Source organism: Parasteatoda tepidariorum, chromosome 5, assembly GCF_043381705.1.
Source record: "Parasteatoda tepidariorum isolate YZ-2023 chromosome 5, CAS_Ptep_4.0, whole genome shotgun sequence".
Lineage (NCBI taxonomy): Eukaryota > Metazoa > Arthropoda > Arachnida > Araneae > Theridiidae > Parasteatoda > Parasteatoda tepidariorum.
Window position 1 is genome coordinate 28,505,960 of NC_092208.1, and position 18,430 is coordinate 28,524,389.

Consider the following 18,430-nt stretch of genomic DNA (forward strand, 5'->3'; position numbering starts at 1 on the left):
ACTAGTGACATTTCTGCAATAACAATATATATATAAAGAATAATTAGCCGTATAAATAGTTTTGATTCCATGACCTGCCATGGTATGATGGAAAAATTAGGAAATTTTATCGCATTTTATAAAACCATATTTCATTGTTAATTTCAACCAAAATAATTATCAAAGTGTTTCGGTGAAAGCTGCAGAGCTTATGGGTTTTCCCAAAGAGTCAGAAACACGGAAAATGGAAAATTATCCATATTCTAGTATATTAGAACATTATTTTTTCCTCAGTGTAGTATTCTATTTATTTTATTCTTATCATAAATCCATTGTTAAATGCATTGTATTATTTTCTATAATGCTTGAAATTTGTTAAGTCTATATGTTATTTAGTAACTGATTTCTGTTTGAATACGCATTCAACAAAAGAAAGTTAAATGTAGAAGAATTACATGGAGAACCAAACTTAAGAACCAATCTCATTCTTAATAACTCCAATCCACCTATTCAATCTAAAAATTACATATTCTTAATCCAGAGTAATTGACAAATACTAAATAAATGCCATTGTAGTGAAGATAATAAAAATTACTCATCTAATTAGAGCGTACGTAACAAATGGTCTTAAGCGTAACCTGAACTCCAAACTCCTTCAAAGGTTCAAAAGACTTTTCCCCCCAATTCCCAAATCCGGAGGCCGGAACCCTTTTGTCAAAAAGCGTATCTTTCTCACCGCAAGTCTTTGCCCTCATCCATTTATTCCTCCAGGATTTCCAGAGTGGGAGATTAACTACCAGTGAGTCTTAACCTTTAATCTCCACCCACTAACAGCATCTGTCGTCAAATGTTAAGGTTTCCTTGGCATTAATCTTTGTAGTAATGCGAGAGGTAAGTCAAAACGACGTCATTCCAGAAAGTTTCTCAAATAGCTAAACATTCCCCAACACAACCATCTAAGGTTGAGTTATGAGGGAGGAAACACGTTTGATCCCGTTTCATTTTCTTGGAGGCAAGGTGCTATCAATTTTCGAAATTTCTTTGCATATTTATAATTTGGTAATGGAACGATGTAGTGTAGTCATTGTTGTTACGAGAAAGAACAGAAGTGCATAGTGGTAAGTGTGTACCAAATTGATGTTATTGCTATCCATTTACCATCAAAATTATTATGTTTATAAATTTTTATTTCATTATGTTTGTCGTCATTCTAGAAAGTTCTAATCGTCCTCAACACAATCTAGTGTTGAATTAAGAGGGAGGAAACACGTTTAAACCCGTGTCGTTTTCTTTGTGGCTATGTGCTATCAATTTTCAAAATTTCTTTGCATATTTATAATTTCGTAATGAAGCGATGTAGTGTAGCTCTTGTTGTTCAGAGAAAGAACAGAAGTGTGTAATATTAAGTGTATATCAAATTTGTGTTATTAGCGTCCATTTACAATAAAAATGATTTTTATACTCAAAAAATGAATTTTGTCATGTTTGACGTCATTGTAAAAAATTCTGTTTTAGCTAAATATTCATCAGAACAACTATTTAAGGTTAGGTTATGAGGGGAAGAAACAAGTTGGATCGCGTTTCGTTTTCTTGGAGGCAAAGTGATATCAATTTTTGAACTTACTTTTCGTATTTTTAATTTGGTAATGGAACGATGTAGTATAGTTATTGTGGTTCAGAGATGGAACAGAAGTGCATAGTGATAAAAGTACAACAAATTAAGGTTATTTACAATCAAAATAATGTTTATTTAAAAAAAATCCTTTTGTTATGTTACACGCCATTTCAGGAAGTTCTATTTTAGCTAAATATCCATCAACACAACGATGTAGTGACAAGTTAGGAGTGAGGAAAAACGTTCTCAAAACTCTTTTCATTTTCTTGGAGATGATGTGCTACCAATTTTGGAAATTTCTTTGAATATTGAAATTCGGAAATGGAATTATGTAATGTAGTTATTTTTGCTCAGAGAAGCAACAGAAGTGCATAATGGGGAAAGTATTCTAAATAATGTTATTACAATGCATTTACAAACTAATTATTTTTTTTAAGAATGGTCTGAAACTGCAAAAAAAAATAATAATAGCAATACATAACCGAATCACTAAAGTTTAAATTATCAGTTTAGAAACAAGTTTAATCTTGCTTCATTATTTTGAAAGCCATTGGCTTTAGATTTATTTACTTATTCATTTTGATTCTTTTTGATTTGGCTTATTGCTTTTTAGTGGAAGTACAAGTGTGCCTAATATAATAATTTTAATAAGATTAAATTAATTAAAATTCAAAAGTTTCGATTGTCATTACTAGTGACATTTCTGCAATAACAGACGAAATAATAGTTATAATTACATATTATGTAATATAGTTACATAAATACAGTCAATAACAAAAAAATTGTTTTTATAAAACATTGTTTGATTCTAAATAGTTAGAAATACTTAGATTTTGAAGTGAGAAACGCAATGAGTAAGTTTGTTTATTTTTAGCAAACAATGACAGATGCTCTTTTTAATGAAAATACGAAATTTTAATTTCAAATAATTTAAAAAAAATTGTGCTACTAGTAAATATTTAGTGTGTTATTTACTTACTAAATAATTTTTTGTTATTTTTTATGAACAAAAATAAATATTCTTCAATCTTCTCTTGAAATAGATGATTATTCTGTGAAACTATTATATTTTACAAATTTCGTAAAACTACTTCTACATAATGATAATATATCACTTGTTTTGCAAAACTTCAAAGACTCGTTTTATTTCTTTCCCTACAAAATTTTAAATTTTAAAAATATTTACTTCCAAAAAATTTGGTATTTTTTAAAATTTTAATTTCTAAAAGTCTTTTAATAAATAAAATTTCAAATAGAATGTTAAATGAAGCTTTACCTTTGCTTGTTTAAGTCCAGAAAGTAACACTAAATTTGTTCTGGCGTTCCGTTATGTGCATTTGAAACTATCTGCAGTGTTTTTATTCTTTAAAGGTTTAAAATGACGTTATGTTCTTCTTAAAATAAAAACCAAAGATTTGACATTAAAATTGCTTAATGTTATTTTAACATTTTATAACAAAACATTAAAATCTTTTGTTATGGATATCACATCATTTGGTTTCATTGATGCATCAACAATAAGTAAAATGTAGTTTGAATCTTGTAAACTAAACAATTATGCATACAACAGAATAAATTACGTACATTTGAATTGTGTTCTTTTAAGTGGAATGAGATAAGATATCTTTGGAATAATTTTAAGTGACAGAATATAGTTATCACGCATTGAAATTTCTTTGGAAATGCAAATTGTTCAGAAATTTTCATATTCTGGGGAAGTGTCATTGATAAATTGAATATAAGTGTTTGATAAAATGGCTCCTCGAACATTTCAAGAAAGTTCGTTCTTTTTTAATATCCAATTTCGAATACCGGATGATATTCTTTCAAAACGGGAAATCGACTTCAAGACATTCAAAGGTTTATTAAAACACTGATATTAAATTTTGAACAGTCTTCAAGCGTTTACACTTGATATAAGTTTCGAACACTTCATGATTTCTTTTAGAATATTTTAATATTTTTCGAATAAAAGAAATGACAGACGTACATTCTTAATAAAAGGTGCTATCTTCTTCCATTTATAATTTTGAAATTTCAAATGAAACTATTGTAGCATTTCAAACTTTCAAACACATCTTTCTTTAATTGTATTGTATTAACCCAGTTTGTGATATATTAACAATGATTTAGTGCATTTTAATATATATATTTGTTTGATGCAGTATAAAAATAATTAGTTAAGCTTATTTAATGATTTTAGCAAGAGAATTTTGATTAAAATATTTAAAATGGTTTATTTTCAAAAGTGTAAGTTTGATTACTTTTTCGGATAATTAAAACATCCTTCACTCATGTGCCGTCACATAAGTGTATACATTTACCCCTAGTTAAAATGTAGCAAAGTGTTCACTTTAATCACAATTTCTTTAGCTCAACTGTCCGTTGACGAATTAAACTTCCTTAAAAGAGTATTGAGAGATTACTTTGTTACTAGCTTTAAACAGAGAAAAAAAATCAGGTAAAATTCCGTACTGTATGGTGATAGCATTCCTGGTGCAAAAAGCGTAATTCTGGTGAATAAATAAAAAAATATACAGTATTTAAACCATTCATTTGGCACTTTTTCCTTTCATATGGCAACTGTTTACTGGAAATTCTGTTTCTTTCAAATTATAGTTGTTATTACCACGCATTTAGTAAACCGTACAAAACTGAACAGTAAATTTATCCGAATGTTTTTTTTTTACCATGATTTGTGGTATCATGATAAAATTACCAAATTTTACAACATTTACCAAATATCATCACATATTATATAATCATACTTTATCGTTAATTTTATAAAAGCCAGAAACAAGGTAAACTTTACTATTTTCTGGTAGTCATGACCATACTTTTTATTTTTAGGGCTGAGTCAGTTTTATTTTTCAGGGCAGAGTCAGTTTTATTTATTCAATGACTCTAAAAGTATCTGATAAAAAATATCAACTTCCAGAATCTGACAGCTCAATAAATTACTTTTACATTTTCATTACACTAATTATTCCTAATAGATAAGCCTTAAAACTACTAAATAAATTTAAAAAAGAGACCATTATTTCATTCATTACAGTATTTAATGCTACTTAGATTACATGCAAAGACAGCTACGCATGTTTCTTTTAACACGAACTGTAAGGAAAAATCAATTAGTCAACTGAAAATAATCCAGCAAGGATTCAGTCCGTTAAAAATCAATAAAACCGATAATTAGCACTTGAAGTTATACAGTAATTTCACGGTCGGCTAGAATGACATTAGTGTACTTTTTAAGATAGGTTATTGACGCGGTGCTGGTTATTAAGAGGGTTATTAAATATAAGATTCCTCGAAGTGCCGTCACAAAATGCTTTCAAACTTTTTCCGGGAAAGTGATAAATTCTAAACGATTCTTTTAAATTCATGTGATTTTTAATTAAATACTGTCCTTTTTTTATATTTTTGGTGTCAAAGCCGGACGGAATTTAAACTTTTAATTCTGTGGTTACAAATGATGTCGTGTATTGCTGAGATCTTTGATCTTGAGGCACGCATCTGTATTTATCATTCCAATCTTTTGGAATAAATTTAAAAAATAAAAACGTTTTTCTTTTCTTTCTTTTGTTTGGAAAACATAAGTATTATCATTAGTGCTGACGTCATAGAATTATTTGCTTTCTAAATGTTTACCATATGAAGGAAAACAATCTCTTGAGTAGTCAGTTTAGAAGTCAATTAACCCTCCCACAGCAAGATTTTTTCGCCAATGCTAACGGTGAATGAGAACCCCTTTGTTTCCATCGAAGCATTACGGGGATTGATATATTTATAGTATATGATCATAAGAGAACAAATCCAATTTATTTACACGAATTAATTTAAGTGAGCCACAAACTCTCCCAGTTTGGACTATCAGCAAACTGGATAATCCGATTCCGGTCAATCAATAGTTAACTGTGCTTCAATTTTCCAGTTTTTAATGAACTTGTACTGAACTAACCTAATTGAAACCACTTTATTTTTTTTTTTATTTCCTCAATTTTCTTGAAATAAATAATACTCCTATTATTTGTTACTAACCTTATTTCTTGTCATTTCGGAAACATCATCACACATTAACGTTGAAAAAAATTAAAACATGAATTTGTAGAAAGAAAAAGAAACTAATAATATCTTTCACAGACCTTGCTAAGTAAGATTTCTTATATACAAAATGTAAAAAAAGATGCTCGAAATTTCGAAATATATTTCATGACCTAATGATATAATTCGGTAAAAAAATAAGGGTAACGCATATTAAAAGTACAAAGTACTGTTTTTTGTAGAAAAAAAAATAATTATTAAATTCAGGCTCTCGTTTATTTCCTACTAGCTGTACCCGTTCACACGTTGCTGTGATTAATGATCAAATGTAAACAATACATCAAAATGGAAATTAATAATAAAATTATCCCTACATATATGTCATTTGAATATAATGAAACGTAGATATACATAGTTGAAGGTAGAATAAACATGTTTCTTCATTTGTGATATTAAACAATATTGCAAACGATATCATCAGGAAATGAATGATATTTGATGATTGATGGGTAGTAGTGCTTGTAAATATACAAAATTTTTTGTTTTCCTACCTGGTACAAGAACAAATAAATTTGATGGTTTTCCAACTCGTGAACACGCAACGTACAGCTGTCCATGTGAGAAGCATGGATTTGTCAAATTTAATCCACATACTTACAATGATTGTCCCTGTGCTTTGTTAATGGTCATTGCAAAGGCTAGTCGTACTGGAAACTGTAGACGTTTGAATTCAAATATAGTATCCGTTGGTATCATGGGAATGCGTGGTATTAGTTCATGTTCTCCTTGGTGTTTTCCATTTAAAATGGTTGCCTCAATTATGTTATTCATTAATTTTTTTACTGATAGCCTAGTCCCATTGCATAGTCGCAGGGGATTTATATTTCGTAGAAGGATGATTGGGGATCCAATTTTCAGAGGTAAAATATGCGGTGGCATTCCTGGTAGATCCAATGAATTTAAAAATTCTATGGGATAATTAACTGATTCATCTTGATTGACAACAGTATCTATGGATTTATATGTTGTTTCTTCATCAGGTATTTCATTTTGAATTTCACAGTTTATTAAATTCACATCAATGTTTTTGGCTGCCAATCTAGCACGCTCACTAACCCATTGATTATTTTTATAATTCTGCTATAAATTTGGTAAAACTTTTGCAATCAATTCATCAGTGGATTTTACAATGTGACAAAAGTTTTCTGGTAATGTAATACAGTGTGCGGATTGGTTCATTTCTATTTTACCATTCCCAATATCTAACAATTGTTTTGTAAATCGTTCAGAAGATTCATCTTGTTGTAATTGAATACGCATATTGGTTTTTAAAAATATTTTCTCCACATACCGCCATAACGCTGATGATTTGAGACATGCATTCAATTCATCTGCTGGTGTTGAACTGGATATGACTGGTAGAGTTTGTCTAAAATCACCAGCTAGCAAAATGAGTGAACCACCAAAGAGCTGCGCATTTCCTCTCAAATCTTTTAATGTGCGATTGAGTGCTTCTAATGATTTCTTGTGTGCCATGGTGCATTCATCCCATATTATAAGTTGACATGATCTTAGTACTTTTCCCATCCCAGAATCTTTGCTAATATTACATGTTGGAGTTTCAATTACCTGCACATTTAATGGCAATTTCAATGCTGAATGTGCTGTTCGACCACCGTCCAAAAGAGTTGCTGCAATACCAGATGATGCAATAGCAAGTGCAATATTATTTTGTGATCTTATAGTTGCCAGAATAATTGAAATAAGAAAAGTTTTGCCAGTACCTGCAGGTGCATCTAAGAAATATAAGCCACAACTCTTGTTAGATATTGCATTTATAATTGTGTCATATGCTGTTCGTTGTTCTAATACCAATTTCGGAAGATTAATTCGAACAAATGTTTGTAATTCATTAACATCGAAGTGCGTTTCTCGTTGCATATCACGATCGAAAATGTCATTACCAGATCTATTTGGAGCAATCATTCCCAATTCTGTCAGTGATTTGTTGGCTATTGTCAAACATGCATTCTCAATTAAAATAATGCTTCATTGTATATATTTGATGTAAATTGAATGTTGGGATTAGCATTTATTCTACGCATGCGATGTAAAATGTCTTCACTCATATAGGCTTTATATTTTTCCCAAAGATCCTGTGGATTAGCCGGAAAACATGTAGTTAGTATGATGGAAAATAGTGTACGTATCTGTGGTGGTTGAGCTGTATTAGAAGCATCAGCGAGTGAAATATCCCAATGAGCATCGTTTTCTAAGAGACTTAATTTCTGGCAGGCCTCACGAAATGTAGCACACACATGGCCATTGACTGTTTTTAATTCTTGGAAAGATGTTGGTCCCCGAACATTGATTAATAATAATCTCAGGTAAAAGCATTATGCGTTATTTGGATGTACAGTGTACAGACGACCCAATGCATCTGTAGAATATAAATTTAGATGACCTTGTACTGCTCTACCTTGTTTACGACGCTGAAATTTTCTTGATGATGTATTCCACGTAAAATAAGTTGGTACTTCAGAGTACAGTAGCATCCTTGCAAAGGTATCATTTCTACATAATGCGAAAAATTCAGTTAATGTTGTTGGCGGTGGTGACATTGCTCTTGCACGTACATTTTCTGATGTAAAATACACACGCTGTCCATTTTCAAGATGTACTGCTAAATGAACAACCGTTGGATATCGCTCATGAATGGAAAATGATAAAATACGCCATACAGCCTCATTGCTACTTATGTAGCGTCCCAGTTGATATTGAGTGACTTCATCGTTAGAAGCAGTTGTATTTTCCACTGCATACACTGCCATATCGCTTCCTTTGTTCACATATTTGCAAATATATTTCATAGCTTTCACTAAATTGCAGTACTCAACATTTATGTGTGCGTTATACGTTTTTAGTAGTAATGGAGAATATGGTTCTACCCAACGATTATCAACATCAATAGTATTGTTGAGTACTTTTAGTTTAATGGATTTTCCACCATCTTCGGTTGATCGTCGTCAATAGAGTGGATATCCATCATTGCCTGAAATAGTTTCAGCAAGTAAGTCTCTAGGATACCGCTTTGTGCACTTTCCATCTGACATGCATGGTGAATTAGTATTTAGGGAGCCACATGGACCGTGAATCATATTTCTTGAGACAATATCGTGCAAGTCTTTATTAATTTCAATGTCTGGTATTTCTGCAGAGATGATTTCATCAATTCTGTTTGGTGTTATCTCTTCCATCATCCATATTAAAATATGCGCATGTGGTAAACCTCTTTTTTGCCATTCAATAGAATACATCCAACAGCGCGTCTCTCCCAAAACACTGTGTTTGACAATAAAATCTATTAAGGATTTTAATTTTTGTTTAAATACACGTGCAGAAATATCATGACGATCTGATGGTGATTGTCCAGTTAATAAAAGATCCTTTATTTCATCCCATGCTGGGTTGCATGTAAATGTGATGAAAAAATCTGGACGACCATATGCACGAACATACGTCATTGCATCTTGTGCATATTCATGCATGTGTCTTGGACTGCCTGTATACGTGGATGATAAAATGACCATTTTTCCACATTCACTGAGATTGCCATCATTTACAACTGCATCACGTAAATTGATGTACTCTTCAGAACGCAATTTAACTTGATTTAGTCGTATGTAGAGGAGTCTTTCACTTTCTATTTTTGCATACATGTCAACAATGTATTGATGAAATAATTGTCTGCATTTCAATATATGATTATCAGCATTCTCTCGAATCATCATTCGATATGCATAATAATGCATAGCACTGACCTTTTTGTTAATGTCCACATTAGTTGTAGGATTTCTCATATTAATATTAAAATGATACCCATCCTCTCCTTGCCAAAATAGAATGGGATATTGTAATGCATCATATGAACGATGCGTTTCTGATACTTTCTGGGCGTCACCATTTCTACGATGAAGAATTATGTCGCGAGAAGTAAATTCTTCACCAATTATGACAATTGCCACTTCATCGATCGTTGGCGCGTTGAATTGTCTTCGATGTTGACCAATAGGTGTTTTATCTGCCTTTATTATTACTTTGTAATCGTCAGTAGGCATTTGTTCAATGGCGGTTTTAAATAATTTAATTAATTCATTGTGCTGTTCAAACAATTTTTGTAATTCAGCGATCTCTCGTTTAGTACTCATATTCAATTGACACCGTCTGTTGATTTGTTCGTCAGTATTTCCCATTAAATATATCTGAAGATATTTGTGATCAGCATTTGTCAAGGGTAGTAGTGATCCAGCATGGTGATAAATTTGCCCTTGTACTTTAAATGTTGGCATATAATTTGCGCTAACGATATTTGTTGCTCCGAACGATGTCATTTGGAAGCATGAATTGTACTTGCGTATATTTTTCAAAAAATTTTTTGATTGACTTGTTTCACCTGATACTAAAGTTAGTAATGGTTCAGGTGGTGAACGCAAGTTTGGTAACTCTACTTTTCCACCTGCACAGCACATACCTGGTGTTTCATTTTTAAATTTTAGAGCACCACAATACGTACACTTTTTATCCATTTTTCCAATAATTACACTTGGATGAAGACTGTAATTGTAAAGGGGATTGTAATTGAAACCACACAAATTCAAATCAGTATGTATCGTTCGTCTTGTCTGTGTCCCGCGAATTCGATTCCTTTGCTGCCTTGCTTGCCTCTGTTCACTCGTTTCTAATGATCGAGCTAGAGCAGTGTGATCTCGATCTCTTTCTTGCCTATCTTGTCTCTGCTCACTTGTCTCTAATGTTCGAGCAAGAGCAGTGTGATCTCGAACTCTTTCTTGCCTATCTTGTCTCTGCTCACTTGTTTCTAATGTTCGAGCAAGAGCAGTGTGATCTCCATCTCTTTCTTGCCTAGCTTGTCTCTGCTCACTTGTTTCCGAAGCTCGTTTTTCTCTTCTCCTTTTCGCTTGATTTGTAGATCGACCAATGGCACTTCGCTTTGGTGGCATAATTGAGGGGTTAAATAAAACGTATTTTCAAAAAATATTAAAATTTTTCTCGTATTAATAATTTTAAAAGCTCTTTGACATCTTAAAAAACAACTTACAAACGTATTACATTCTATAAAAAATAATAGAAGTTGCCATCTTCAGTCATTGTAAAGTAAGAATAATACAGAATATGATATCACGCGAATAATACAAACTATAACAATAATACAAATAATCTCAGATGCAGGAATCTAGCAAATATTACATTACGTCATACTGCTAAGCTGAATTTCAAACATCATTACTAATTAAATGTTATTTTGATATTTTTTGGAGGAAATTTGCTTTCACCTTTATTTTTATTAAGCCGTTTTCACAATATTAAATCCGTGATACGACTAATGATTACGAAACCTATTCTCGTTGATTTTACGTGCTTGTGCTCACCTGACATAAAGAAACTTGAGCGAATTATAATTGAATATTAAAGTATATGTAATTTACTTTTCTAAAAGAATCGAGCTATAAGATAGAAAATATCTCTGTTGTATCTTCAAGATATTTGACAACTGAATCGTTTAAAGCAAAATTTAAAACAATGGCTAACTTTTAACCAATCAGAAAATTCCATTTCGATTTTCGCTGATATCGCTGGAACGGTTTGTCACAGAATGTTCTAATGTCGACAGAAACCTTCCTCGTGCTTTGAACTATCTGTATGCCAAGTTTCATAGCTTTCTGTCGGATGGTTTAGGAGTCGGATGGTTAGGATTGCTTAATTATTCAGGATTATTATGGTGCACATTTGTAGGAACGCTCTTCAAACTTGAATATGCGGAAAACTAAACTTTACAAAATTCTACTATCTTCTCTCCGAAACTGAGTGTCGAGATATTATTTCAAAGAAATCAAGTACTTTTATTACTGGTGACTTATACGTCCTCTTTCGGACAATTGTCTGGAAAAATGTGTCGAAGGAGAAAATTCTTTTCGAAATGACCTTGTTTTCAATTCCACTCAGGTTATAGAAATCCCATTCTAGTTTGGATTGAAATAGCTTTTACAAAAGACAAGTTAGATTTTACTATCTTCCTTCTTCTTGCAATGAGCTGAGAGTTCCGTGGCTTCAACTGGTTCTATGATTCAAAGCAAATGAATTATTAAATTGACTGTAAGAATCTTGGCAATACATATGAAGCAATCTGCAATGTTTCTCTGTACAATTTCTCAGTACAATAGTTCCATGGCTTCGGGTTGATGTTTGTTTCAAGGCAAGCCATATGAAGAATATCATACTTTTGCTTAATATTGATGTTATTCAAATTGAATTGAAGATCTCTTTTAAAACGTTTTTAAAGTGTATAAAATGTTCGCAAACTGTCAAAAATGCAAAGAAACTTTTAAACAGGCAAATATAGTAAAATGAAATAGCTTGTTTTCTCCAAATTTCATTACTTTTAGCTGAATATCACTTTATATGCTCGTTATGACGTTAAGTGAAGTTGGCAGTGCTTACAATTCTATCTTAGGTAATATACAATAATTTATCTAAATAATAGATACGAGGTTTTAAATTAGATCTGGGTATATTTGAGGTTTTAAATTAAGATGTAAAAAAGTGTCGATAGATATTTTATTAATAATAGGCACTTTATGAAAAAAAATGCTGATCAAATTACGATAAAAAGTACCGGTACTCAGGAGGTCGGTACGTTTTGCAGCAAAATCCATTTTTACCGAAATGTGCTATGAAACAAAACAATCTAATGTACCGTAATTTTAACCGTGTAAATTTTCGTAAAATTAAGTAATCTCTCTAATCATATAAATATAACTGAAAAAAATGCGGTATATTATTTTACAATATAAATGGATTTTACGGATGATACAACCAAAGTACCGGTTCTGAACTTCATCCTAAAACAATAAAATAATTATTATCTCCTTTGGCAATAGTTAAATGAATTGATAGATCTAATTAGCTTGAACACAAGGTCCAAATACTTTACAGGACGTGGAGCTATACAAATTGTTATTACAAGATACCATCACAGTCCAGTGGAGTTCATGTTAATATTCTGCAACTAGCACAGCTATTTATGTCCATTATTTTTTCATGAACTAGGCGAAAAATTCTCAAATTGAATTAAAAAATACATATTTGCATTTGAAGAATTGCACTTCATGAACTGTATTTTTAGTAAGAAATTGTCATTAAACTGTTTTTGTTAAAAAGAATTACATGTTTAATGCAAGGATTGATTAGGAGGGATAGTTTTAAATAACCTGAATTTATGGGCTTAATTACGAATGTTTATGAATAAATTTAAAAATTCTAGAGACTTAAAATTAAATAAAGCGAATATAGTATTTTTTTACATTTTGTTAATGTTTATTAGTGAACAAATTATGCTTTAAAATATTTAGAATATAAAATTGGGCACTTGATGTTTAAATTCTAATATATGGTTACTTTAATATCCTAAAGTTCAGAAATAAAAGTTCAAAGAAATAAATAAATAAAAGGAAATTACCCGGACATTCGAAAACCAATCCGTATCCTATAGTAATATACTAGCAAATCCGTATCCAATAGTCGATTTGTTACGCCGGAATGTTACTAATTAAAATCGAACACGAATGTAGGAATAAATGCGGAAATAATTTAAAAATTGTGATGAATTTTTTATTAATATATTTTTTATTTTCTATGATGCATGCCTCAAAATCGCAAGGAATAAAATTTATTAAATAACTTAATGTTGTAAATTAGATTTATCTTGCGTGGGATTAATAATAATAGTCAGATTCAATGTTTTATCACGAATTTCCAAAATAAAAAAAATAATGTACAGTGAAGTCCAATAAAAATATTGCATTGTTGTTCCGTGATTTAAAATACATCGCAATGCAATACCATAAAATAGTGTGTTTTTTCTTGCCATTTCAAAACGCTCAAACTGTGATATTGAACCATGTTTATTCAAAAATATTTCTGTTGAAAATTAAATTAAAGGCGAAGAATTGAAAACTTAAATATTTTCATTTTAACTACCCTAGTAGCAATGTATAAATTAGATTATGCCAGTTTGGGGATGAATACAGTTATCGAATAATGATGGAGGGTTTTCTCACACTGCATTGAAAATCTTTTAGAATTTAATGTTAGTAACATACGTATAGAATGATGTTATTTAGATGCTTAAACACCTTAAAAATATTTGAAATCAATCTTTAAGTTGGGATTTAAAGTTTATGCATTTAGAAAACATGGTACATTTTAATTACTGGTTTGCAAATCAAAAATGATCAAAAATGTAGCTTAAAATTATTGCATTATCTGTGAAGTCCAATAAACCTAAAATAAAATGCTTTTTGCAGACATCGATGATAATAAAACTTTCGGCTTAAAATAAAATGTTTTTTTTACTGCTTCTGTTGATAGTTTAGAAAACGATATTTTTACTGATGTCATGTAGATTTCATTTCAGTAAGAGATAAATAAAAAATAATAATTACTAAGTTTCAATTGCTTTTTTCAATTTTTTTGTTAATTTTTTCTTAATTAATAAATTACAATTTTACAGATAACAACTGGATGGCGCACAAAAAACAGAAAAATACGAAGTGCTTGTTTTAGAATATAATTTCAAAAACTATCCCGTTCTTTCCCTAAATCCATTGCTTGGTCTCCACAACGTTTATCAAATATCGATTAAAAACTTTGTTACATAAGGATGGAAATTTAAAAAAAAATGAGTTCTGTTTTCTGATAATATTATTTTTAGTAGTTAAATGAATAAATATGAAAAGTTTAAATCACGTCAAATACACGTTAATAATCAATTCTAATGCCGGATAATTTTATCAAAATTGATGTTCAAACGTAGGAAGTATGTATTTTTTCTTCGTTCATACAAAAACGCAAACGTTACGTGACTACAATAATTATATGTATTTAAAAGCATATAATTATATGTGTTCATTAATGATTGTATTGATACATTGCAGTTTAAGGAAAAACATTGGACTCTGAACACAACAAAAACATAGCTAATTTTTAAAAGAATTTTTATATATCGCTAAACTTAAATTGTGTTTTTTCTACACTAGCTCAAGTCAGACACATTGTAACCTGTACATTACTGAAAGTATTAATTACCCTAGGACAACTTTATTTTACTTAAGGAAAAAATGCAAATGCTCTTGAGGTATCTTTTTTTTTAAATTTTTAACCATATAATGTAAATTAAATGCATCCATCACCATACTTAGCTAAAACGGACTTATCATATTTGTTAAACTCAGGCTTATAGTAAATCGTGGATGACATCGATGTCTGCAATAAATTGTTTTTTACTTAAGTATGCAATGTCTAAGCAGTAGATAACCTTCTGATCCACAACAGCTTAATATGGGATTTCTGAAACAATGCCTAACAATAATGACTTACTTGTACCTCCTTAAATGAGATTGTAATACATCACGGACAAACATATCACGGATTGTTTAATACTTAAATGTTCAATGGTAATGTGCTAGAGATTTTTTGTTTAGAAGTAACTTAATCTGTGGCAATGCAATACATAGCTGTCATAACTATAATGGCATTCTCATATTTGCTTAGGTCGAGCATAAGATATCACTAACAACATCGATGTTTTTGATTAACTCTTTTCTACTGGAATATGCAATGATAATGGGCTAAACAGCTTTTTAATTCTAAGTGACGTAATACGTTGTAATGCTATACAATGCTATCATAGCTATAATAGACCTCTCATATTTGCTTCAATCGAGCATAAAGATATCAAAGACATTATTGATATTTTTGTTTAGCTGATTTCTACTTGAATATTCAATGATAATATACTAAAAAGTTTTTTGATTCAAAGTAACATTGTAGTACATTTCAATTCATTGCTCGACTTACCTATAACGAACTTCTGATATTTGCGTAAGTCGTTCATTATGATTCCGATATTTGCGTAAGTCGTTCTCAAGGACAATATCGATAACTTTCGCTAGTTGTTTTTGACTTATATACATATAATTGAAAATCTTATAATCCCAAATAACTGAGTACGTAGTAATATAAAAACAACGCTATAATGAACTTATTACATTAGCTAAGGTTAGATACTAATATATCAAGGACGTCATCGAGGTATTTGGGCCAACTTTTTCACACTTGAGTACGTAATACGCATGCACTTTCAAAGCTGCTGATTCACAACAGCTTTGCGGAGTAATAAAAACATCACAATACAATGTACTCCTAGCTACAATGTACTTCTAGCATTACAATACCTAAGCTACCCATACTTTGTGCTTAGGCCCAATACTACATCATAGACTACAAATTCATATATTCAGTTAACACTAATCTAGCTGAACACGCTATGTATAATTGCGCATGCGCTTGCAGGCTTTTCTTCATTTGTGACTGTCTGATATAAAATTTTAAAAAAAAGTATTAACTTAGTCCTACAGTAAGTAAAAAAAATATTCCCAAATTTACAATAAATTTGATTTCATGAAATTCAATAATCTAACGCAATACACAGGCATATATCGTTTTATTGGGTTTGACTGAATTAGTTTTGATTATTTCAATTTTTACTCGGCTGACTGGCTAAATTATTCATAGCATCTATGTTTTAGTATTGTTTTTCACCTATCTAGATTAAAACTTCTTGCATAGGTCCTTTTTTTCTAATATTAAATGAAATTATTCGAATATTTTTTTAAAGAGAATTTTATTTTAATGCATACAATACCCAAGCAGTAAATAGAAATATACTTGGAAATACGTACTTTATAAAACTTTTCAATATTTTCCTTTAACGCCTCCTCAAAAAATACGTTTAAAAGACTTACGAGAAAATGTTGGGCGCGAAAAAAGTTGATTCGATTATATCAAACATCCAATACACTGAACTATTCAAAAAAGATGTTGTAATGCCAACTCTTCTCCATAATATACTTTCACGACGAAAAATGTTAGGTTTGGAAAATCTGTTTTACTTTTTTTTTTAAATATATAACTTCAAACCTTTTTATTCAAACAGACTATTTTCTCTTTCTCAAATGCATATCAGCTTTTGAATTTCTAGTGCATGTGAAAGGTAATGAAAGAAAGTGAAGTTCTACCTCTTGATAAAAAAAATCCATCATTTTTTGAAGGCTTTAGATATTTTTTTAGTAAAAAGGCATAAAAATAAAAAGTAAATAAAGTTTTTATTTAATATTTAATTTTATTTATTTAGTTGCAAAGGCATAAATCTACTCACAATATTATTTAGCGATAAGATACATCATATTCATTACATCAAAAGTAAATGTTCAACAGTAAATTGACAAAAGAAAAAAAAACATTTAATATCTTCAAATATTAAGAGTGTTTTATAATAAACTTCCTCAAATGCGATATTCTTTGTCCAAATTATTATTTTTTTATTATTTGAATTAATATAAATGATTTTAATCCTGAAAGAGAATTTATTTGAAAGTAGATTAAATCCTGACTATAACTGAATGTCTGAAAATTTCGTAATTTTCTGACTTTTTTAGGAATAAAAAACAAATACGGGAAAGCTTACGGCAGCAGCATACTTTTAGCAATGAAAAAAATACAGATGAATTTACAATATGACCCTTTCTTAATCGGTGGGCTTCCCATCTTATTTTCCACGAAAAATACAATAAACTAAAATTAAAATAGTTCTCTTTTATTTCTTAAACGAATTTAAGTTTGATGTGAACAGCTTTAAATATGGTGATAAAGCACATCGGTACATTTTGGACGTTCAAATGCTTACCAAATTCCTTGTTGTTCATATTGATTAAAATTCTTGAGAGAATTTTCTTGACACATAAAGAGTTAAACAATAGCATATACATAAAATTAAATCATTTGTCAGAAAAGAAATTAAATTTTATAAATTAATGCATGTTACTTGAGCTTAAATGTGCTCGAAATATACATAAGTCATAAAAAATGCACTTTATATTTTTAAGAAATATATTTTTGATCATAAAACACTGAGTCCGTTTCTTCAAGATTTATAAATGGACATACTGACTTCAACGATTGCATAACTGGAAAGAATTTGTGGTGAGCTTACAAGTTAGATTTATTAGATATATCAAAGCATATTTAAGGGAGTTAACTAATAACGGAGAAACGATTTGAATTGTATTCTGTTTGAGCACCATGTCAAACATTTTTCTTAGCTTGCGTTTCCTAGACATTGAATTTTAAAAAGTGATCTTAATATGCAAAAAAGTTAAATATTTAGAAAAAATGGTGTTAGCTGATAAACGCAGACAGTTTCGAATTTTGAGTCAAGTAATGCAACAATTTTCCTCCCATGTAATATGAACAAAAAATAAAAAGAATACGTTTCAAAAACATGTGAATAGCATTACATCTGACTTATAAAGCAGAAAAAAAGGGTGACACATTGGCGACTATCTAAAATTGCGTACTACGTATAGATGTAGCAGTTTTTCTCTCTGCCATTTGGAGGAATGATTCAGCTGTTCCCGACATTTTCCTTGTTAATAGACTGGCCAAAAAAAATTTCGAATATTAGGGGAATATATTTTGGAATAAATGAGAATGTTAAAGTACTTAATATTGCTTGTAAAAATACTTCTCAATTCCAGGGGAAAAAATTCCCTTAGCTGAAAAGTAACCTGTATTAAAAGTCATATTAACATATATAACTTTATATTTGAACCAGCTCTCCTCAATTGAGGATGTATCCTTCAATGGATTTAAAGCGAA

General features: G+C 30.2%; 2 protein-coding genes across 5 annotated transcripts in view; both read right to left on the bottom strand.

Annotated features, from left to right (window-relative positions):
- LOC107444296 (neural cell adhesion molecule 2) overlaps positions 1-18,430 on the bottom strand; it is a 765,139-nt gene that overhangs the window by 116,684 nt on the left and 630,025 nt on the right. The gene's annotated exons all lie outside the window — the stretch shown is intronic.
- LOC139425568 (uncharacterized) lies at positions 8,665-11,066 on the bottom strand. The gene has a single exon (XM_071180848.1). The coding sequence runs from the start codon at positions 10,654-10,656 to the stop codon at positions 8,665-8,667; it is 1,992 nt and encodes a 663-aa protein (XP_071036949.1). The 5' UTR covers positions 10,657-11,066.

What these genes read in the sequence shown, in the direction of transcription:
- LOC139425568 (XM_071180848.1), bottom strand. Translation starts at nt 10,656, where the DNA reads ATGCCACCAAAGCGAAGTGCCATTGGTCGATCTACAAATCAAGCGAAA.